Raw genomic sequence first — 22474 nt, 5'->3', positions numbered from 1 at the left:
GATGCATGTCTTTTTGCACAAAAAAAGCCGTTCATAGATTCAAGGTAGACTTTATTATTTTTCATTTTTACAGCTTCTAATTTTGAGGCACTCTTCATAAAGGTGCATAGCTGAGTTAGGCATAAGGCCTTTGTGCATAACCCTATTATTTACAATGATTTTTATTTATTTATTTTTTAAGTCAAGTAATCCACCAAGATTCATGGATATTGAAATGACTGAGTACCTTTAATTCTTCAAGATTAGCCATAGAATTAAAGAGTTGCAGCTGTAATGCACCTTGGCACAACCATTTTTTTTAATCCTTCAATAGAATTCACAAGGGCAGTGTGGTTTACTAGGATTGTTCTGCTGTGTAAGCAAAAAACATCTAAAACTTTCACAATGAACCACTCAGCACATCAAATTAAGACATACGGAACATGGAAAAAGTCAGAAATGCCTTTTACGAAAAACAACAAAACCCAGCATGCAACACTTCACCCCCTTTTGTCAAGTAGTAATTTGCACAAAACAAACCAGCAATATCTTCATTAAAATTGTTTTCATAGTCATACATCGACAGTGCAGCAATACAAACTCAAATTTTCCAGCTATTTCTCACAATTACCATAAAAACAAATCGATCCAAGGAAATGATCTGGAAGCTCAGGGTTGGTCCATACAACAAATAGCGTTCCCTGTGTGCCATCAAGCCCACCTACATAGCCTCTGTGCATGTGGGTTGACAATGTTTCATGCAAGGGAAAGAGATTAACTACAAATCCAGTGCGGCACAGGGCTCCAGTCTGAAATGTGCGACGAGTCTAAAGACACAGAGCTGGGTTGTTTTCATTGAGAAGTCAGGTAGGAGTTGCAGCAGTCTTTCATTACAGGAAGGAATCAGTAACAGCCATCTTTCCACGATTCATCCGAGATTTTAGTTATGCCTAAAGACCTGGCAAGAAAAAAGAAAAAAAAATCTTAGTTTCTAACTTAAAGAACACTTGCTATTTTTTTTTTTTTTTTTTTACGTTTGAGGCTCACCTCCTGGAAGGCTGGGACAATTTACTTCTTGTAGAGGCTGGACCCTGACCTCGCCCCACCGCAGCCCGCGCTGACCCAGTCGAAGCCCTCCCGGCTGCGTAGCTTCCTCCGTTAGCGGATCCTGGCGCCTGTAGCCCGCGGCCTCCTGAAAGTGGAGCCTGTATAACCGGTAGACCTCTAGAAGGTTGACGACCAGCAGTCCCGGATCCCACCGGAGTGACGGCTTTAACCGGAGCCCGCAGGGACAGAGGTGACTGTCCGTTGCCACGCAGACGACTGCAGGCCGCACCCTGAGCTGAAGAAAAAAACATGTTTAAAGGTCTCAATCTATACTAGTATTCATGAAAAGTCAAAATAACACATTTGATGGAGAAATAGTAGAAGAGTAATGTAGTGACAATAAAAAAAGTTTATTCAAGATAAGAACGATAAAATCAGATGCTTCATGTTATGCATTTAATTATGGCAGACATCCTCAAGTAATGTACATAACAGCTGTTCAGATGCATTAAACTCAATCTAAAATGTAATGACACTGTAATAAAATAAAATTAATTCAACTTCTTCTTCCTTTAAAGTGGGCTGGAACAAAGATTACAACACAGGTGTGATTAGGCTGGTGTTTCAACATTCCCCCTGCAAAGTGAAAACTCACAGTGTAGTCTGAATGGAAGATGTCAAGAAAGATTAGTTAAAATAAACATAAATGTCTTGTTACCAGACTGATTCCTCAAATATAAAATACCAGCAGGAAGAGCTGTGCCAGACAATAATGCATGCAAAGTTGCAGTTTAATTTACTTAAACTGCAATTTAACTTCATTTATCATAAATTTTATGATGAAATGATGTGCATGAGACCAGAAATGAAGCATCATCTCTGTAGGATGAGTTATTTTGCGTAAAAAAAAGAGAAAAGAAAACAATTAAATTTAAATATATTTTTTTTCAAGTTCCAAAACAACAAAGAGAAAAAAAGCTTTTCTGATATTTTTTTTTTGACAGAAGACATAACTTTATTGTTGCTTAATTTACCTACAAATTATGGATTTCATAACTCAAAATGTTAGTTTAATATACAAATTTGAGAATAAATCTAAAATATGTTATTTAAATCATTTTGACTTGTGAACTCATGAATCAAATCAAATTGACTCAGCAGTTTGGCAGTGATCCCCAGCAAACTACTGTATTTAATAAAGTTGAAATAGTGTGTTTGCTTAGGTCAAGCAAACAACAAGGTAAAGACACTTTTAGCAACTACACTGACATTGTTTTTGCCTCTACAGCTGGTCTTTGAAAATGACATTAGATCTCAGTTTGACAGCATGACGCATGGAAGGAAGCTGCAGTTTCTGAATCTGAACTTGTAGGGGCCTCAACAGGTGTGTGAGCGCTGGCTGCAGACCCCATAGGCTGTATTAACTTTTATAATACATAAAGCACTTCATCTCCGAAATCTAAAAAAGAATAACTATTTAAAAAAAGTAAAGCAAATGAGTAACATCATTTTCTAATTAAAAATAATTTATAGAATAAAAGCAGCACTATTTTTTCTATATTTTTTAATGTATTCAGGCAACCACAGTTTTTATTATTTTGTTATATTGTGATGTATTTTGTTGGTATGCTTTTTTTTGTTATTGCTGCAACATTTTATTTACTGTCACTATTTGCTTATCAAATGACATCAACATGAACTCTTTTGCTTAAAATCAAAAGGAGAATGGAGCTTTAAAGACAAAAGAAATTTAAATTCTTACAAAAACGTTTCTCAAAATCTGAGGTAAAAAGAGAATTTTTGTTTTTTTTTAACAAACAAAACAAAACTGTTTTGGTATCTACATAGCTCCACTCACGGCAAATATACAAAAGTACAGCCCTGCAGATGACAGCAGTCTTGTCATCTAAGGCTACTTTTGGTCATGCAGAGACCGAGAACAGAGGAAAGCTGAAGGAGAAGCTCCAAAAAAAGAAAAAAGAAAAGCAGGTTGAGTGAGGGGCAGGTGAGGAGGGAAGGGTTACCTTTGGAAGGGGAGTGGGACAGGTGAGACATGCGGTTGCCAGAGCTCTGGAGGTTAGCCTCCATGCTGCGGCTGTTTCTGACTGCCTCCAGGGAGCGTAGGCTGGTGCGGGGAGCCAGGTTAGGCATGCTGTGTCTCAGTTCCTCTGGAACCACACACAAACAACCGGTTCATCAAGAGAGCGAGCATCTGCACAGCACTGGGACAAGGATTTCCACTTCTGAATGTGGGGTCAGTGGCGTTTGGCATACCCTCGCTTTTTGCAAACTTCAGCAGCTCTGCGCTGGGACCCTGGAGGGACCGCCTGGGCGTCCTTGAACGTGGCGCTCCAAGTCGGCTGCTGTATTCTTGACCGTGGTTGGAGGTTGAGGGGGAAAGGCAACGCGGTGAACCTAAAGGTGACGGAGTGTAACGATGCCGCTGCTGGGGGGCGGAGCAGAACCCGTCCTCGTCGTCTTCCAGGCTGTAAGTGTCGAATTCCTGATCGCTGAAAGTTCCACCGCGGCGAAGCGACTGCTGGGAGGTGGTGGAGCTGCGGCGTGATGCAGATGCTGAGCCTGAAGCACAATCCTGCCTTAAACCTGTCAACACAAACACAAAAATAATAAAAATTTCTTTCACCTCAAACAGTTGACAGATTTCACAGTATGGACTTACTCTCCTCCTGCAGACGGGCCATGATCTGGACATCAGTGAGGTCCTGCAGCTTATAACCCATAGAAATGGAGTCATCTGATGTGCTGAGTTCACTGTCTATGGATGACTGAGAGCTCAGAGCTGAGTGCATGCTAGTGGCACCTGAACACAAGGATGTCAAAACAACGAGAACCTCATTACCGCAGGTAATATATATATATATATATATATATATAATTATGTGTTATTCAATCAATCATAAAAGCAACAAATTATTATATTGTGACATAAAAACAGCAAAAAAATCATTTTCAGTCGTGTCTTCAGGTCTTTTAATGTTTTTATTATTTTTTTTATTGTAGACAAACTGTTTGTAGCTCATTCATGAAGACTAATGTGGACATGCATCTGTTTTTTTAAGAACCCATGTGAGCCACAAAGCAAAAATGTTATCCAAACATAAAACAAGCCTGTCATGGGATTGATCGCAAATCCAAATTTGTTTTTCTATATGTGACAATTGTTAGCTTTGAAAAAAAAAGGTTTGCATTAACACAACTGTTTGCACATCCAATAACAGGTCATCCGCAGTGGGTAGCAGTGTGTTAGCGTCATGCCGTACCTGCGCTGCCACAGGTTAGTAGGGATTTGTTAGTTGATTTGTGGTACCCAGGTGAGATCAGGCCGGAACTGGTGGAGCCAGCCTCTGACGGGCTGCTGTACATGTTCCTCCATCGGGACGCTGCGAGTAGAAACTACAGATCAGACATGTGACCATTCCCAGCTACTGCTAGTTTCAGGGATCTGACAGAACAGAAGCGCTCTCTGCAGTCATCAGGTGCTTTCATAGCCTGGTGCTGGCGTTTTGAAAGGAAGAGCTGTCACAAGGGGGAAGGTAATCCAATCCAGCCCATGACTGCATGCAGCCGCTGAGCCGTGGCGTGAATAGCCTTGTTGTTCAGGTTCTCCTGTGTGCGGGAGGCTGAGGCTGCAGGCGTCATAAATGAAGAATGAGCTCCATTTGAACTACCGTTCACACAGGGGTGTTTAAACAGCAACTACCACTACTCAGGCTTTGTCTTGGTACTTTACCATGAAATGTACACAAGCAGGGCAAAGGTGAACTGTAAACAAAAATACTAAAATAATCTGGATTTAAATAAGATCAAGTATAAAGGGTTCAAAAGGAACTTGAGCTAAAAAAATAGATTTGGGGTGAAATGAGCTAAATTAATACACAATAAGTATACATACTCTGGTCCAAGCGGTTGATCAGCGTCTTACAGGCCATTTCGGTCTCTGGACTGCGATGATCAAGAGCCTGGCGACACCACTTCAGTGGCGAGTCGGGCCCCGGATCAGCTATTTGCTTTTTAGGAGACACGTACAACCTGTTGGGGAGAAAAAAAAGCACACAAAAAAACCTGTAGAGCCGGGAAATGTGAACAACAGAAAACGGTGTAAGGTTCAAGGAAGTGCTTTTGGAAAACAGGATCAGTGCAGAGCCAGGGAGTAAGTGACTGAAAACATCAAGGCTGAAATGTTTCTATAAGAATATTTTGTTGCAGGATATTTAAACCTTTCTTTCTTGAGTGACAGTGATGATTCAATCAATTCCGAGCGATCAGACAAGAGGTGTGTTGTTAAAGTCCATATCATGGGCAATTTACACTCCACCACCCATGCATCTCCTCCCACTTCACAAACTATCACTGTGTGTAAAGAATGTAGATAACAGGACGGGAGAGTAAACACCTTAAGGTCCACTCCAATCATCTTTTGACCTACTTTAAAAGTGTTCTTTTAATTATGATTTTTTTTTGGGGGGGGTCAAAATCTAAACCTGTCATTTTCTAGGACATAGTTTCTGCAGAACAGCAGTAGTTCTTTAGATATTTGCCTCTGAGTTGCTGTGGGGTAGTTGGTACAAAGTAAGCCCGCCCCCACTTCCCATCTGTTTATACCAGGGGGTGTCGAACTCAATCGCACAGGGGGCTAAAATTCTAAACACACCTTAGGTTGCGGGCCAAAGAGGAAAAAACATTTATTGAACACTCTAAAACAAAATTTTTAAAACTTTTAAACCATAACTTTTTAACATAATTATGAACTAGATATATAGCATTACCTGTGATAATGCTAGTGTTGAAACTGTAAGCTGAATTTGGCCGTTGAAGATGCTAGTGCTGGGAGTTGAAGATGGAGAAATTGATAGCTAAAAACGCTGAAGCTGATAGCTGAAATCACTGAAGCTAACAGTTGAAATCACTGAAGCTAATAGCCAGTTAAAATATTAGCTAAATGCCAAATTCGCCTAAAAAAATAGGCTAGACAATTCAGCTAGCATGTAGCAGAAAAAAGCTAAAATTCAAACAAAAAAATGCCACAAAAAAACTTTTAAAAAAGCCTAAATTACCCAAAACCGCAAGCATGTAGCTAAAATATTCGCTAAACTCCAAAACAGCCTAAAAACAACAAAAAGCCGAAATTAGCTAAAACAGTTAGCATGTAGCTGAAATATTCACCAAACTCCAAAGTAGCCTAAAAAAATCTTAGTAAATGCCAGAATAATCCAAAAACTAGCAAAAGGCCAATTTTTAAAACTTTAAAATCTTAACTTTTTAACATAACTATAAATAATAAAAAAGCCTACATATTATTCCATCATAAATTAACTTAAACCTTGAATAATTTAATTATTTTTACTCTCCATTGAAATATATTTTGTTAAAATTATACAAGTTCTCTCTCCCGTTAGCTTACAGCCTCTCACACACCCAACCTAACATTAACAGTGCAACAAAAACGGCGAGCAATATTGGAGCTATCCAGCTGTACAGTTTTGAGCCAGATAACAGCTCAGACAAGGAAACCGAAGACGGAAATGGATCTTTTTGTCTGCAAGTGGGTGGATTGGAAAGGAGCAGATCTGATTGTAGCTTCCCACGTCACAGTTACAAGCTCTGATTTGAATAAATACTCATTTTAAGCTTAATTTTTCTTTTTACGTGTCAGAAAAAGTATCAAAAAGTATCAAAAACAATTGTCATCAGAGTCTGTCTTTTAAAAAAAGAGTTTCTGTGAAACCCGGACTGACAGGTTCTGAACCGGTCAGCAATTCCTCTCAACAGGCAAACACAAAAGGTCGCATTTCCCGCAGGATCGTCGAACAATACAGAACAAAATTCAGGTCACTCATGCTGTCACAGAGCCCGGGAGTGGGGGTGGGATGTACTCTGCCCAAAACCCCAAACTCCTGTTTGATCCATTCAGGCAGGAGCTGTCTCACCATTTGATCTTTTATTTGAACAAGACACACAGGTGAGCATCTATTGTTCCTTTGGGCAGTGCTGTTATGTGTTCACACAGGTGTAGGTCACACTGGAAGGATTGTTCACTTTTGTTTGCAAAACAGAGGGGTAAATATTAGGACAGCAAGCTAACACTGCTGAAACGCACCCATGAAAGACTTCTTCAATCAAAAAACTACTTTTTCTTTCTTAGTTCTTGATGCCTTTGCATTGAAAAAAGAAAAAAAAAGAAACTGCGCTTTGTTGAAGTGTTTCTGTCCCTTCGGCCTTCTGGTCACCCAAACAGGGGCCCTTAGATCACATGATCCCAAATCCCGTCTAAAGCAGTTAAGGCCATGAGCCAGCATACAGCCCAGAGGATATCAGCTTATACCGCTGTGAGGATTAGCATTGTTTTGGCTATGATAAACCTCAAAAGCACATATGGTATGGCTAATAATGGGAAACTAAAAAAAAACAGAACACCAAAAAAAACAGCTATGAATCGTCTGAGCTGACATCAGGAAACAAAAAAAGTAGGACAAAAAGAGCCCCAAGCGCAAATTTTACCAGCAGGTTTGAGGTCTGTAGTGTAATGAAATACAGCAAACTTCTGTCACTGTTTTTCTGAATCTTCTTTGATTTCAAAGAAGTGAAAATAGAATGTTTCAGCTCACTTTAAGTCCAGGAACAGGGAGGTTCCTTCAGTCTAGGATTTTTCTGAAATTAAGGAGACATTTAATCTAATTTGCCTGCTGAACTCGATTAATTACCTTCTCACTTTTTTGACATCTCATACTTTTCTGACATTTTATAGTTTTTTTTTCCCTCCTTCCAAGTCCAAGTAGAGTTCCTGTTTGCCAAGTTTCAAGACCTGTTTTCTTTTGGATTAAAGAAAGTGATCTGCTGCAGTCTCACATGGTCGAACATTATGCAGTCACTGCCCTGTGGGGAAGTTACTAATTTTAATACCAAGGCTTCATAAGAAAAGCAACAAATGAGTCATTTGGTTAGAGGGGATGATTTACCTACAAATGCAAGCCAGAAACTTTATATGCGTTTGGCTTGAAGGTGGCTCCTGCTCACTGCTGTACCGCATAAACGAACATTTATTAGCTATTTAAAGCTTTGATGAGGGTTTAGTCCCACTCTGATCATATCTTAGGTGTTTATTAATTAAAATTGTGTGTTTTTTAGCCAAAACAAGAGAAAAAAATCAGCCATTTTCTAGGATATGGTTCCTGCAGAGCAGCATTAGTTAATCCGAAATGATGTTGTGGGCATCTATTGACGCCAAGTAAGCCCGCCCCCACTTACCGTCATCCATCTGTTTACACTTTCTCCCAATAGCGTACACCCACTCAGAAATGCTTATTTTCTTTTAGGGCTGCCATGATTAGTCGACTAATTGTCGACTAATTGACTATTAAAAAAATCGACAACTAATTTAATAGTCGATTAGTCGTTACTTTATGTTCTCTAGAGTCAGAGTGTAGTAAAGTTGAAAGTTATAATGGCATTATCTTAGCTTTTTGGACTATTTTGACATTTATTAAGGTTGTTTAGGCTCATTTTAAGTTTTTAGGCTCATTTTAAAGCTACATGCTAGCTGTTTTGGCTAATTTAGGATTTTTCAGTTTTTAGGCTAATTTGGACTTTAGCTAATATTCCAGCTGCATGCTAGCTGTTTTGGCAAAGTTAGGGTTATTTTCCTTTTTTAGGCTAATTTGGCATTTAAATAATATTTTAGCTATCAGCTTTAGCGTTTTTAGCTATCTATTTCAGCATCTTCAGCGACCAAATTCAGCTTACGTCATTCCCACTAGCATTATCGCAGGTAATGCTATACATCTATTTTTTAGTTAGTTTAAAGCTAATGATGGTTAGGATGTTAGCTTTACATCCAGTTTGCGCATGACCCAATTAGTCGACTAATCAGAAAAAATAATCAGTGATTCGTCGACTATTAATATAATAGTTTGTGGTAGTACTATTTTCTTTATATATGTCCCCCATCACATAGTTTCCATTGGATTAGTGGGAAAAATAAAAAAGAGAGACCCACCAACTGTCGTCATCCTCTGCATCTGCGCATCCATCCTCCAAATCTAGGACATCCACTTCATCCAGCGCACTTTGGTCCACTCCTGAGTCACTCTCTGCAAGCGTCTCTGATTCATTACTAGCCTGAGAGGGGCTCTCAGGTGTCTGGATTTGGCCCCCTCCATTGCTGCAGGTGAGAGTTAGAAAATCTCCACACAGAGCTGGATCTTCTTCCTCATCCTCCTCTTCTTCCCCCAGTCTGCTGGCTGCAGGCAAAGGGGACATCTCTTCCCCACTGCTGCTGCTGCTGCAGCAGTCCTGAGGCGGCGACAGCTCCAAGTCTGTGCTGCTGTGCTCCTCCAACCTGAGATGGGAGTTGGTCAGCTCCTCACAGGCCAGCCTGTCGTTGATGTTGACGGGAGCAGCGTTCAGGTTGCTGTTGGAGCCTCTGGTCTTGCCTCCTCCTCTGTTCCGCAGGCTCTCGTTCTGGATCTCCAGCCTGCGGACAAGTTCTTGCAGCTTTCGCACCTCTTCCAGCTCCACCCCCGCCAGGTCTTGGCCCCTGTCCCCGGCCTCAGCGCTCTGTGCTGGACCCCCATTGTCGGGAGGAGAGACCACACCGGCACTATCCGGAACCACCATGGCGCTACTCTGCAGCAGATAGCATGAAAACACCTTCATAAACAACAATAAATTCAACATGTTCACAGCGTCAAAATTTGAAATTCAGTTTTCTAACATTGATGTTTAACTTATTTCTGTTTCTATAAATATAACAAAAACAAACCACTATAACAAGATGCTAGCAGTTTCGGCTTTTATTTTTTAAAATTTCAATTAACGGTTTCCGGTGAGTAACAGTGAACACAGATGCTGAGAACGTTCAACTATAAATCTACTATATGGCTTCATCGTAGATGATTATTTTCAGTGTTATATTTTTAGCATGCTATCAACAACAACAGAAAAGGACCATACCGGTGACTGAGCCGTGTTGTCCCCGTGAGCTGATGGCTGTGCTCGCCCGCCACTCAGAGCTCAAACTCCCCCGTGCATCCCCGACTGCATGAATGAAGAAGCTAATTACTTCCACCCGAAAGGGTTCGCGGATTTGGAACAACTCTCCAGGCGCGTCAGGATCCTAAAGTAAATGCTCCATCCTATTCTAGTGTTTATGAACGTTTGATAATGTCCACCGCGACGCACCGCTAACTAGCTTGTTGATGGACTTTAGTTAGCTCACCGAGGAGACCTGCAGCGGAGCGGCGGTGGCGCCTCCTCCTTTCCACGATCCTGCTCTTTAGCGCCCCTCAGCGGCAGCACGCCGCACATACGCGTTGCTAATGCAATTCCTCAAAGTAACCGCTAGATGTCGCCATTGTTCTTTTTTTAAACATGAGTCTGCAACATAGACATCATATAGAATGCATTACCTCCCCATAAACTTTATTGAGTTCTTTTAAAATATTAAATATTCTTGAAGCCTCAGATTTTCCATGTGTTATATTGTTTTATAATATGATTTAGGGTCCAGATAAAATAAAAACGGTTGTGAATTTGACCATTTACATTTGTGAATATAGTATTTCCCCAAAATAATAAACAATTGAATAACAAAAATGAAATTCTTGATAAACCATATCAAATACAACATGACAAAAATATTCAAATATTAACTTTCATTTTTGTTATTATAAAGTCTTCAACATCACACCAAACTCTAAAAGGATAAATGAAAAATTGTCTCTCTACTCGAGTGACAAAAAAACACAAGACTCATCTGTGTTAATCCTAAATCCCCTTAATGTATCTTTGACTGGATAAATTTAATGTAATATTTTATATGAAACTTCTTTCAATTTTTTAAGAATACAGTATTTATAGGTAGTGGTATTTGCTCTTTCGCAGTTAAAGCGCTCCATGGTTGAATACCAAAAAAACTTTGCAGCAGAAGGAACTGAAAAAGATTTGATTTCAGATATATTTATTGGTGTATCTTTTCTTTGTAATTTCCATATCTACAATTAAAATACGGTTAAAGCAGTATAATTAATGTAGGGTTTATTTTTTATTATCTAAAATGAACCTGTGGGAATTGTATCAAAAACAATTGTGTACTCTTAAATATCACTAGAAAGCTAAAATTCTGGAGGGATTCTGAATTTGACATAAGCAAACCTTCTTGGTTCAGTATCTGACCAACTAACAAAAATCCATGGACGACACAACAGGGATTTATTTTTGTAAACAGTTAGTCTGTAACCTTTTAGGCTGAAAGAACCAATTGGGCCAGTTACGGAAACCACAAAGGCCCATTTTTACGATTCATTCATAAAATATAGCTTTCAAATATGTTCAACAGTTGATTTATAATTGTAGTGTGCTTTTCTATAAATAGCTATTTTAATTTTGTACTTTTGACAGTTCCTTTCAAAATAAAATAGACACTTTGCTAAATGAAATCCTGCTGCAGCATTGACTGTACGATTATACAGTCAATTTGCTGCAGAAGATTTAATTGAATAAAAAATGCAAAAAAGCCAAATTAAGCATAGTACTGTCTGTCTTTTGATATACTTTTCTACTTCTACTGAATATAAACATTACAACATTGGTGCTGAATCTATTTTGTTTTTAATCTATGTATGCAACTGCAATAAAATAATGGTATTCTATATGCTAAACCACTCTCACAGTAGAGTAAACCTTGTACGTATATTTTCGCTCAAATATCTGACATAGAAAACAGATTAACCAAAAGTACCAACACATTATTTTTTCAAAATGAAATGACACATGGAAGCCACTAGGTGTCGCCATTCTTCCTTTTTTCTGACTTGAGTGTAGGGTGCTTTTATGTTATCAGTACTTATACGAATCAGTCGTTGTACAGAGCTAATTTTTAGGGCAAGGATGACGTCGTATTTAAAGTTTTGTTGCAATACATCTATAAGCTTCTAATAATGTATGTATAGGTTAACTTGGAGCTCAAATACTTTTAGCTACTTTGAGGAATTCACTTTTCTTTACATTTTCCTGCATATATTACATGGTAACACAGAACATACACTGAGCAATGAATGATACAAGCTATAAAACATATCACAAATGAATCACAGCTCTCAGACGCATGTACATTTCTATGTAACGAGAAAGCCACGACAACAGCAGATAAAGATTTCGTTTGTACTCTGGCTACAATCCTCCTCCAACACACCCACAAAATCACTGATAAAGAACCCTTCCCGTTTTTGCAAAGCCACAAAAGCTACAACTTTATAGCTACGGGTTTTCTCTTGCTCTTGAGGAGATACCTTCAGTTGCAAAAAGTAAATCTGAACAATTGAAACCTTACAACACTGTCCAGGCATTCTTTCACGTGTCAAGTATTAGCATGTTGTCTTGAGAGCGTGTCTCAGCAGGCTTGATGTGGAAAAACACAGGCCACTAGAGTATGTGAAGGGAAAGCATGCCAAGTCATATCTTTCTTCTAAGACATATTTTCTGAAGCTGCTCAGAAAATAGCAAAGATTTATCACATTTCAGGATTACTAGTACATGGTTGATATATTTTTTGTGTGTGGAAAAATGCAGATCGTATTGTGCATGCACTACTTTATTATTTTTGAAGGATGTAAAATATTCCTATGTGGATTCATTTTTTAAACAAAACCTATGCTAATTCATCTAAATTGCTTCATAGGACATGGATCTACTTTCATTTATCTCCTACCACTTACTTTTCAATACGGATATATTGTGGTAGTTTTTGTGGTTTTATTTGTCATTGTTTGTCTTTCTGTCTGCTTGTGTGTGATTACCTTCTGGCAATAGTTCTCTATTTGCTCCCACCTTTTGTTTTTTACTTTCACAATTTTTTTGGAAGTTTATTATACATACTAAATGAATAAAGGCATAAAAATCAAATACTGAACTTGTAGGCAACTTTCCAGGCAGTAATTCAGCAGATTCACTTCTTTTTTTCCACACGCCCAGACCTGTCGGGTATCTGGATGAAAACTTTGTGTTGCAACCTTTCAAATATTTTGAGCAAGACACCAACATTTGTTTATAGTTTTATAGCTTGTTACTAGGATTTTTAAAATCACAGAAACACTAAAGAGTGTTCAAAGAGAGTTGCATAAAGCTATTATAAAACACTTTTCCACTTCCTCAATACAACAGAACGTTTGGAAGAACCTGGAATTCCGGTTCATCCTAGACCGTCCAGAGTTTCTGCTACCATGATGTTGGAATGTGATAACCAAGGCAGCGGCGAGCCACATCTGGCTGCAGGTTATGAAATACAAAAACTAAAAAATGTGAGGCAGGCCCAAACAGCTGCACATAAGATAATCTGACAAAGAATTACGGCCCCTCTTGTCTTCTTGGAAAAATGCAATCCCAGCATCAAAAAAAAAAAAAAAAAAGAAGGACGTGACTGCAGTCAGAATGTTTGATTCATTGATTTATATCAAAACAAAAATAATTTTTTTCATTACATTTTTTTTAATGGCACCATTTACAGGCATACTCACGATGTTAGGATTATTTTTTGTTAGATTACCATTCATCACAACATTTATAATTTTCCCATTTTTGTTTAAACGTAGATGTTCTATTCAACACTCAGTCAACAGCCTGGAAAGGACATGATGGAAAAGCAGCCAATGCATCGATTCACTTGGGGAGGGGGTTACACAAGGGAAATTATCCCCAAATGGGGAACAAGAACGACATTTTCATGAAATCATGGCCGCACACGAGACAGTGGAAGAGATGGGCCGACTCCTAACTGGAAGACGAGCGGGTCAGAGCAGGAATGGACATGAGCAAACATGGCAAATTTGCTTCATTTCTTGGCCTCTTCCAACCCCTTCTTCTCTGCATCAATTTCTATGGAAATACAGACAAGAAAAACATAATGTTAGGGACAAAAATCAGTGGTGTTCAATAACTATCACTCGTGAAGAAGCACCAAACATCTTCAAGGCAGAAAATTTTCACAGAAACGCTTCCAGAAAGACTTCCATAAAGATAGACTGCATTTTTGCCCACATCAGAGATGAATAGCTTTGCATAAAACAAATGCATGCTACCTGTAGAAACAAGTGACTGTGTATTTCCTAAAGAGATTTCATTTTCCACGGATCATTCACCTGAATTTCTAGCATCGTACTATTTTTTGCCTGTTGTACTTTTGGGGCGTGCAGGTGTTTGGACCAGTGAAAACTTTTACGATTCCCAGTCAATTACCAGGTGCGTCTGCGCCAAACACTCCCAAATTATCAGGTGTGCATGAGTGCTTACGTAAAGCCAGGATATAAAAATTAGTCAGCATGACATACACACTGGTGGAGGCTTTTAGGTGGTTTACAACAGGTGACATTTAAAGAAAATTAGCTTTTTGGAGGGCCTTATCTCAGGTTTAACCACCGGTGTATAGCAAGTATACACAAGGCAAACGCATTTGGAGGTTGACAAAGTGTAACACATTCTAAATAATGCCACTTATGACCAAGAGAGGTGTATTTAAAGCATGCCCTTCTTTAAAAAAAAAAAAAAGTTAGACCAGTTTCCTTGTTTGCTTCTAAACGGTCTGTTTTATCACTGCTAACAGATAGGACATGCAGTATAATGCACCCATTGTGCTAAACCAATGAGCAACACATAGTCCTTCTATTCCCAGGTTAAACTCTCCCTAAAAAATAAAACGACGACCTTCTGCACACTTGCTCAAACTGGATTCAGGTTTTAACAAAGACAAGGTGCGGTCAGGGAGGAAGAGGGGGGTTGCTGGCCTCAAGGGTGAAATTCTTAAGAATTTAGACACACTTTACAAGTCAAAACAAGTCTCAAATGTGATTTTGCAGCCTGGAGTTTGTCAGTTTCTGTGTGCTTTTATTTTGCTGTTGTTGTACTTTAGGTTTTGGAGTTAAGGTTCCAGCACTGAACAATGGGAGGTGGTGTCATATCTTTCTATCTTGATGTTGGCTCTTATTAGTTAGTGCAAGGAGTAAACTCCATGCTGATGGGTGTGTGACTCCATTTGTGATGCAATGTTTGTATAGTCCCATAATGACAAGTCTGGGAGGGGCTGAAGTAGACAAGGATAAAGGAGAACAGGCAGTTTTTTTTCTTTTTTCTCCTATTAGGACCTACCCTCCTGAGTTGGAAGGTGATTTTTTTCTTGCGTGTTGGTCTTCTTCAGCTTTTGCTTGTTGAATGACTCCACTTCTTGTTTGACTGGCGTTCGGTCACTCATTTTGAAAGATTTCTGATGGGAGAGAGAGAGAAAGAACAAATGATAAGGGGGAAAGATTTCAACAAGATATAGGAGGGGAAAACATTGATGTTGCACGAAAGGCAAATGCTAGAAATATGTTTAGAAATGTAGTCCTAATATTGTTTTCGGGTCAAAATTGACCCGTATGCTAAACAAATATTGAAATAAATAAATTTGGACCCATAAATAAAGTTAGACCCTTATATTATGTTCGGCTCAGGATTGATCCATATGGGCCTTTTTGACCCAAACACAATAGTTGCGTTAAGTGTATAAAAAAAAAACTAATAATAATTTTTAACCCCCAAAATAAATTTGGACCCCTTTATTGTATTCGGGTCAGGATTTACCCTCATGGGTCTTTTTGACCCGAACACAATATAAGGGTTTAATATATAAATAAATATAATACACACATACATTTTGATCCTTTTGTAAATTTGGACCTTTTTAATTGTGCTTGGGTCAAAAGTGACCCATATGGGTCTTTTTGACCTGAACACAATATTAGCGTTAAATGTATAAATATCATAAATAATTTTTGACCCTTATACAAATTTAGACTATTTTATTGTGTTCAGGTCAGAATGGACCCTTATGGGTCTTCTTGACCCAAACACAAAGTAAGGGTTTAATACATCAATAAATCATAAGATTACTAATATTTGACCCGTATATAAGTTAAGACCCTTTATTGTGCTCGGATAAAAATTTTGATGGGTCACTTTTGACCCGAACACAATATAAGGATTAAATCAAGGGGAAAATAACGGAGTTATACCAACAAATAGGAATAACAGACTTCCTGATCTTCCCATCAGCTATAGGAGAGTGTCATTTTACACTGCACCGTTTTCCACAAACACATCCACGCAGACCTGACGGGAAGACACACGCGTGCTGTGTGCACAACAGTCATTCCCCCGTGTCATCTGCGTCCAGCACGTATCCACAGCCCGTCTGCTCAAACATTATCTTATCGTCCACACCTCGTCTGGGTTCCAAAGGTTCACGAAACGCCGCCACTCAGCGTCGCGTGAAGGATGTGGAAGGTGAACGGGAGTCGTCACGGGTCTGCGCACGAGCCCCACGAATGCAGCAGCAGCAGCAAGCAACGGTGAAATCCGAAAATGTTGCGTAACACCCCACGCAGACGCTTAAACTCATCAGAAATCTTACCTGAGAATACATTACGCACCGTCTCTCTGATCACATTGCGCGCTGAGACTCAAAATACAATCACAATAATGATGATTTTTGTTGTCGTTTTGTTATTTATTTATTTACCTGGGGTGTGCGGTGACACTGTCCTCTCCAGGTAAGATGCGTCTGTGGCTAATCCGCGCAAAGCCTTCGCTTTAAATAGTGAACACACGCCCTTGTGCACGCCACTACGGACTGCCATGCTGCGCTCTTGATTGGTTCCCAAAGTTCAGCGGAAGAATTCCGATCCTGGTACCACCACCCACTCCCCCCCACCCCACCCTACAACCGCAATCTGCCTGCAAACAGTCGTCTTTGTTGCAATAATCTGTCATATCATCTCTAACTCCGTTGTTGCACATTCACTGCTCAGATAATCTGCAGTTTTAACTCAGATTATGTCTGGAGAGGAGGGAGATGTTTGATGCTGTAGGACAGTGCCATCTAGTGGATTAATGAGAAATATCAGGTACTTTTATTAGAGGACAAACTCACATTCAGGACATATTTTCACAACAAATCAAGGTTTGATAAGAAATCCCCCCCCAAAAAGAGAATGTGTGTCCCCACCTGCACAGTTCTACCAAGAACCACCCTGAAGTTGAGCCAAAAAATGTCAGGCTCACAGTTTAATCCCATCATTAAGGACCTCATTTGGCTGTGGACATGCGTTTTCCATATACAAACGTGTTCATTTTAGCTCCCAGGTTAAACTTGCATCTAAAAAAAGGTTACACGAACATGGATTAACATAGATTTAAATATAAACAAAGTAAACAGTTCAAACTCACTGGAAAAGAACAAAATGGCCCAATAAAAAAAAGAGAGACAGACTATAATTTAAATAAAATAACTCAGTCAGGAAATATGATTTACAACAAAATTTGTTGGTGTTGAAGTAATAAAAGATTATAATGTACACTTAACAGCCACTCAATTAACCGGATTGGACGCCTCATAAAAGGGTGGACATGGTCAGCAGAGATACTCAGGTAAGCTGATAAAAGTTAGATTAAACAAAATTAACAAGATCATAAATCATCAAAATAATTTGTATCTTTTTTGAAAAGCATTTCAAACAATTTTCTTCTGTGTTGGTTAAACTTAGTAGACTACTATTTAAAATTAAAAGACTTTTAGAATCAGATGCCTTCAGAGTAACATAAAAATAACCTTTCACCACATTTTATTTTCTTTATGTCTAATATTTTCAAAACTAAAAATACACATAAAAACACAAAGATCTTGAGTTGTTTCTCTTACATTTTAAGTAAGATAAGTAAACTTTTCTCTTATAAAAAAAAAAAAACATAAAGGCACAAATGAAGACAAGTGTTTGGCCAGCATGTCATGTCTCTTTTCAATAGTTCTGGCAGTGTTCACGTAAAACAGGATTACAAATGACACTAAAAGCTTCCTCAGTGCCACAGTGCTTTGGCTAAGGCACGTAAACTGTCTGAAGCCAAATTATTGCTGATAACACAATAACAGGCTGAATGTAAACACTTAGTGACCAAATATTACAAAATATTAAAGTGTACATTTTAAAAAATAATGCAAAAAATGAATACAATCAAAGCTGTTTTTTTTTTTAGCAAACTGACTCGATTGTCAAGGCTGCTAAATGGAGTTACAAACATTTTTTTTAAATAAAATTCCCATTTCAAGTAATTCCTGTAAAAAGTGGGGTTATTTAAAATGGTTCTTAAATATAAAGCCGCAAAAGTAATAATTTTGAAATATTTTACTTGGTTTTTCTAGATTAAATGGCCATATTTTAAAAGTCGAACTGCTCACGACAGTCGTTTGACCTGCAGGTCATAAACAGCCGTGGTGATTCCCCATGTGATGCAAGACCTCAGAATAACAAGGGATCCCCCTCTGTACAAAAGAGCCACGCTCTGATGGCGAGCTCTCCACAGTGCTCTCCAACAGGCCATGACCCCCTTTGGCTCGCCCCCAACCTGCGCCTGCATGTTCGCCACCAGCACCGACAGTGGGTACAAAGCCAGGCTGATCGCCATCGAGGTCAGCGTTCCGGAGACGAAGGAGGAGGCAAGAGGGGAGAGCCCCTGCTCGGCCACAAAGGCACGCATGGGCCCCTTCAGGCCAAAGTACAGGGAGCTGCCTAGGGTGTTGCGTGCTGTGATTGGCAGCAAGGCTCTGTAGTAACCTAAGGCCAACCTCTGGGCTCTCAACTGCAACAGCACACTTCTCAAAGTAGGTAGATGGCGATCATTCAGGCTGTTCTGTAAAACATTTTGAACACGTTCAAAGGGGGTGAAGACCACCGCTTCCACCAGACCGGCTCCGAACCCAGCCAGAGCAGGCAGGGCTGCAGCAGGGAGGGCATCCCGGGATCGCAGTGAGAGCTGACGAAGGAGGGTGTCCTGGAAGCCGAACAGCAGCGTGCCGTTCAGGGTCCTCATCACCAGCGGCGGAGCCACGCCCCGGTAAAGCTTCACCAACCCTTCCTTTCGGAGTTGTCCCACCGCTTGCTGGACCGGGCTGTTGTGGATCTGTTGGCGAAAAATAGTCTTGTAGATGGGGAAGACGACGATGGTCGGAAGGGTGGACAGCAAGCTGGACGTTCCTCCAATCAGGTAGGTCTGGAAGCGCGCCTGAGAGTCCTCTCCAGCCTGTTTGAAGTCTGAGCTATCCGCCATCTTTGAGTCTGAAAGAAAAAGTAAATTATATCTATATAAGAGATGCAGACGAAAGGTCAGAGGGCCTAAAATCACTCATCAATAATGAAGCCGCAATCACTTGAAAATTAGAGAAAGAGATGAATCTCAGCAGGTGAAAAGACAACTGTGAATAAACAAGATAATTAGCACATTTATTAAAACAGTCATTCTAATATCTAAAGACGTTTTTGGTAGATGTTCACCATTTGTCTTTGAGTGCTGATGGTGGATAAAGAGATAACTAGAGTACTTAGTTTGACTCTTAAGTATCCAAGACGAAGGGTGTGTCTCCATCATCATCCATTAGAGCCTGAGCATCAGATCTATTGAGAATAATGGATATCAGTCTATCTAATTCTTCTTTTTATAAACTAAGAATTTCTTTTACTATTATAATCACCCCAAAGAAATGTAAAACATAAAAAAGTAAAAAACAATAAAATAGCTGGATGAGATAAAATATATTTGAAAAAGTATTAAAACGAATGAGTAAAAGACATTTTCAACAAACTTGTGGCATTTTTCTCATGATGGAGGACATATATAAAGAAAATAAAACTCAAAAGTGCATTTCTGAGTTTTCATTGTGAATCAGGAGCAGATGCAAAAATGCCATATGAAATAGCTTGCAGCTATGAACTAGAAGAAACATTTAGTGGGCCACAAGCTCTATTCTGATGCATCCACTTGCAGACAAATAGATCCATGTACGTCGTCATTTTGAGATAGCATCTGGTTTAAAACTGTATGGCTGGATCGCTCTAATATTACTCGCTATTTTTGTTGCATCAGTGATGTTGGTTGGGGGTGTGAGGGGCTGTAAGCTAGAGAGAATGGAAGCTAAGGGATGATGGGAACTCTTGGTGCTCTGCAGAAACTATGTCCTAGACCTAGAAAACCACAGAGCAAAAACGTCATAATCACAAATAACAGAGTACTTGGGAATACTTTTACAGTAGATCAAAAGATAATTCCAGTGGGACTTTATTATGACATTTTAAATTTAATATCATGCAATTAGTTTGCAGAAATCCAGCAAAGTTAAAAAAAAATGAAATAAAATGAAATAAATGGATGCATTTTTAAGACTTCATCACATTTTATTTCCTACTTGGTTCAGCCTTGTGTTGATTTGATAGACCCTACTTTCAAAGTATTAGAAATTCTTAAGGATTTTCTAAGAACACATTGGCTAAAACAGTGAGTTAGTGACACACACAGCTCATAAATGCCCTGCATGTTTATTTGCTTTATTACTAACAAAATACAACATTAATACATGTAACAACATTTAACATGTATTGAAAAGAGGATGTTTCAAAAACCTTTGAAACATGCAGGGATGATGCACTTCAGTGGGCAGTAAAGAACACGGGAAGTTTAGTTTTAAAATGATCATAATCTTCTTTTTGTCATATGATTTTATTCACACTTTCAAATTAAAAGCAAAAAACTAATACAAACAAAATATGAATAAGTTGAACTTCTGTGTAAATGTTTTAGCAAAATAGCAAACAAATCTACATTCTGATAATACTTTAAATTCAGCGTTTTACCAATTATCAATATAAACGTATTAAAACAAGAAAATGATTTTTTTCAAGATTTTACTTTACATTACTATCATATTAGCAGATAGTTTTTCCATATAAAGAATGTATACTATCGTAAATATTATATTTTTGATCCAAGTCCGTTGCTAGTTCATCTAATTTAGCTAAATCTTAATTAGAATTTCAAAATAAAGCTAAAGGCTTGGATGGTGATTTGTATCTCTCAATCTAAACGGAAGTGAGGTGCACTGACTGCATCTCCTAAAAGCTACAGTACCGTTACAAAAGCAGAACCAGATTTAATTCAATCAAAGGAAGATTTTATTCCACTAGGCTGTGTACATGAAGCAATTAGAATTTTATAATCATTTTTTACAATACTGTTTGTATACTGGAGGAGTGTCAAAATATTTGAAAAAAAAAATGCATTAAATCAATCAATACCTCTGTAATGAGCGCTAGTGCATGTTAATTTGCCGGTACATTTACCAGGTTAGCATGCAAACAAAACTGGTTTTTAATTTGGTAAGTAGTGAAATTGCAGACCTTTTATCTGTTCCGTCGTCGGGGGTGAAACAGCTGCAGCTGTTGGACGTTTCCGTCTTTCTTTAGAGCAATTATTTCACACCGCTTCCTTTGAAAGAGAAAGAAACACGCTGCTCCCCCGTTATGTATTTATGTGCTCTTCGAATAAACCATTGGCCGAGATTTCCTGCGTCACTACGCACCTTTTCAGCGTCAAACAACAGCTTACATTTTCTTAAGGTGACCGCAGTTTCCTTAAAATAACAAATAAAAAAAATATGTGCACATAAACGATGCAATAATTGGTCACGTGCCACTTATTTTTTTCAAGAAGGGACTGGCTCGACCGATACCGACATCGACCGATAGAGGGCAGCAGCGGTTAAAATGAGTCTAATTTAGAGCGACTATATATTGTAAATACTGTATTTTAGCCTTAATTATCAATTTATTGGCTACGTCTTATCTTCGATCTTCCAATTGGTATATTTTAAATCTTTTTTTTAAATATATTTACCAAAACACAACAAAAATTACTTTCTTTAAAATAAAATACTTTTTAATTTTTTGTGCAAATGAATTAATTTGCTTTAAGAAATTTTCCTTAGTATTGTTGGCTTAATTTAGCTTTCATTCTAAAACATATTTGATAAATCAAGATGTTTTCGTAATGAATAAAAATGTTTATAAAATAATCAAAAAACATATTTCATGTATTCAGCCAAAATAAAACATTTAGCAGAAGTATAAAGTTGAATGAGATTTATGTGTTTGTATTTGTGATTAAAAAAAAAACAGTATGCACAATATCTGCTTAAAATATATGGATTACAAAGAAATAACCCCATTAAACAAATTTAGGCTTTTTAAACACATATTTCAGTTTTATTAAGAATGCATCAAAGAGCTCATGCATTCTCCCTACTGTAAAACGAAACACAAAGGCTTGGATTATGCACATTGATGACAAATCCTTCCTTTAGACATACAATAAAAAAAGACAAAAAACAAAACACTGGACAATTCTAAAGAAGCTCCAACCCGCAGAGACCCCAAGCTTAAAAACCCCAAAGCTCCTTTTCCCTCCAGTTTTGGACATCAGGCAAACCCCACTCAATGAGGGTGCCTCAAGAGTTGAAAGAAACAAGTTGCTTTTGGCCTCCCATGACACGCAAGGGTCAATTACCGAGTGAGAACAGAAA

General features: G+C 38.5%; 2 protein-coding genes across 2 annotated transcripts; both read right to left on the bottom strand.

The window, feature by feature from the left end:
* Nucleotides 1-34: 34 nt before the first annotated feature.
* zgc:66447 (SLAIN motif-containing protein-like) lies at nucleotides 35-10325 on the bottom strand. The gene is made up of 9 exons (XM_024283971.2): nucleotides 9997-10325; nucleotides 9041-9669; nucleotides 4940-5076; nucleotides 4308-4427; nucleotides 3707-3847; nucleotides 3301-3630; nucleotides 3051-3194; nucleotides 1027-1321; nucleotides 35-937 (listed from the first exon to the last, which is right to left on the bottom strand). Exons 2-9 carry the CDS (start codon nucleotides 9658-9660, stop codon nucleotides 883-885), a joined length of 1842 nt encoding a protein of 613 aa, XP_024139739.1. The 5' UTR covers nucleotides 9661-9669; nucleotides 9997-10325; the 3' UTR covers nucleotides 35-882.
* Nucleotides 10326-13468: 3143 nt separating this feature from the next.
* On the bottom strand, nucleotides 13469-21992 carry tmsb1 (thymosin beta 1). The gene is made up of 4 exons (XM_024283287.2): nucleotides 21294-21992; nucleotides 16592-19181; nucleotides 15181-15295; nucleotides 13469-13914 (listed from the first exon to the last, which is right to left on the bottom strand). Exon 2 carries the CDS (start codon nucleotides 19171-19173, stop codon nucleotides 18301-18303), a length of 873 nt encoding a protein of 290 aa, XP_024139055.2. The 5' UTR covers nucleotides 19174-19181; nucleotides 21294-21992; the 3' UTR covers nucleotides 13469-13914; nucleotides 15181-15295; nucleotides 16592-18300.
* Between the last annotated feature and the right edge of the window lie 482 nt (nucleotides 21993-22474).

Source organism: Oryzias melastigma, linkage group LG10 (genome assembly GCF_002922805.2).
Source record: "Oryzias melastigma strain HK-1 linkage group LG10, ASM292280v2, whole genome shotgun sequence".
NCBI classification, from domain to species: domain Eukaryota; kingdom Metazoa; phylum Chordata; class Actinopteri; order Beloniformes; family Adrianichthyidae; genus Oryzias; species Oryzias melastigma.
This window is presented reverse-complemented; position numbering and strand designations above follow the sequence as displayed.

Excerpts from the sequence above, each read along its gene's own strand:
- zgc:66447 (XM_024283971.2), bottom strand. The coding sequence starts at position 9,660 with ATGGTGGTTCCGGATAGTGCCGGTGTGGTCTCTCCTCCCGACAATGGG. Across the intron at positions 3,631-3,706 it reads GGCCCGTCTGCAGGAGGAGA|GTTTAAGGCAGGATTGTGCT; the intron begins GTAAGTCCATAC and ends TTGTGTTGACAG. Across the intron at positions 3,195-3,300 it reads GAAGTTTGCAAAAAGCGAGG|AGGAACTGAGACACAGCATG; the intron begins GTATGCCAAACG and ends GTGTGGTTCCAG.
- tmsb1 (XM_024283287.2), bottom strand. The coding sequence starts at position 19,173 with ATGGCGGATAGCTCAGACTTCAAACAGGCTGGAGAGGACTCTCAGGCG.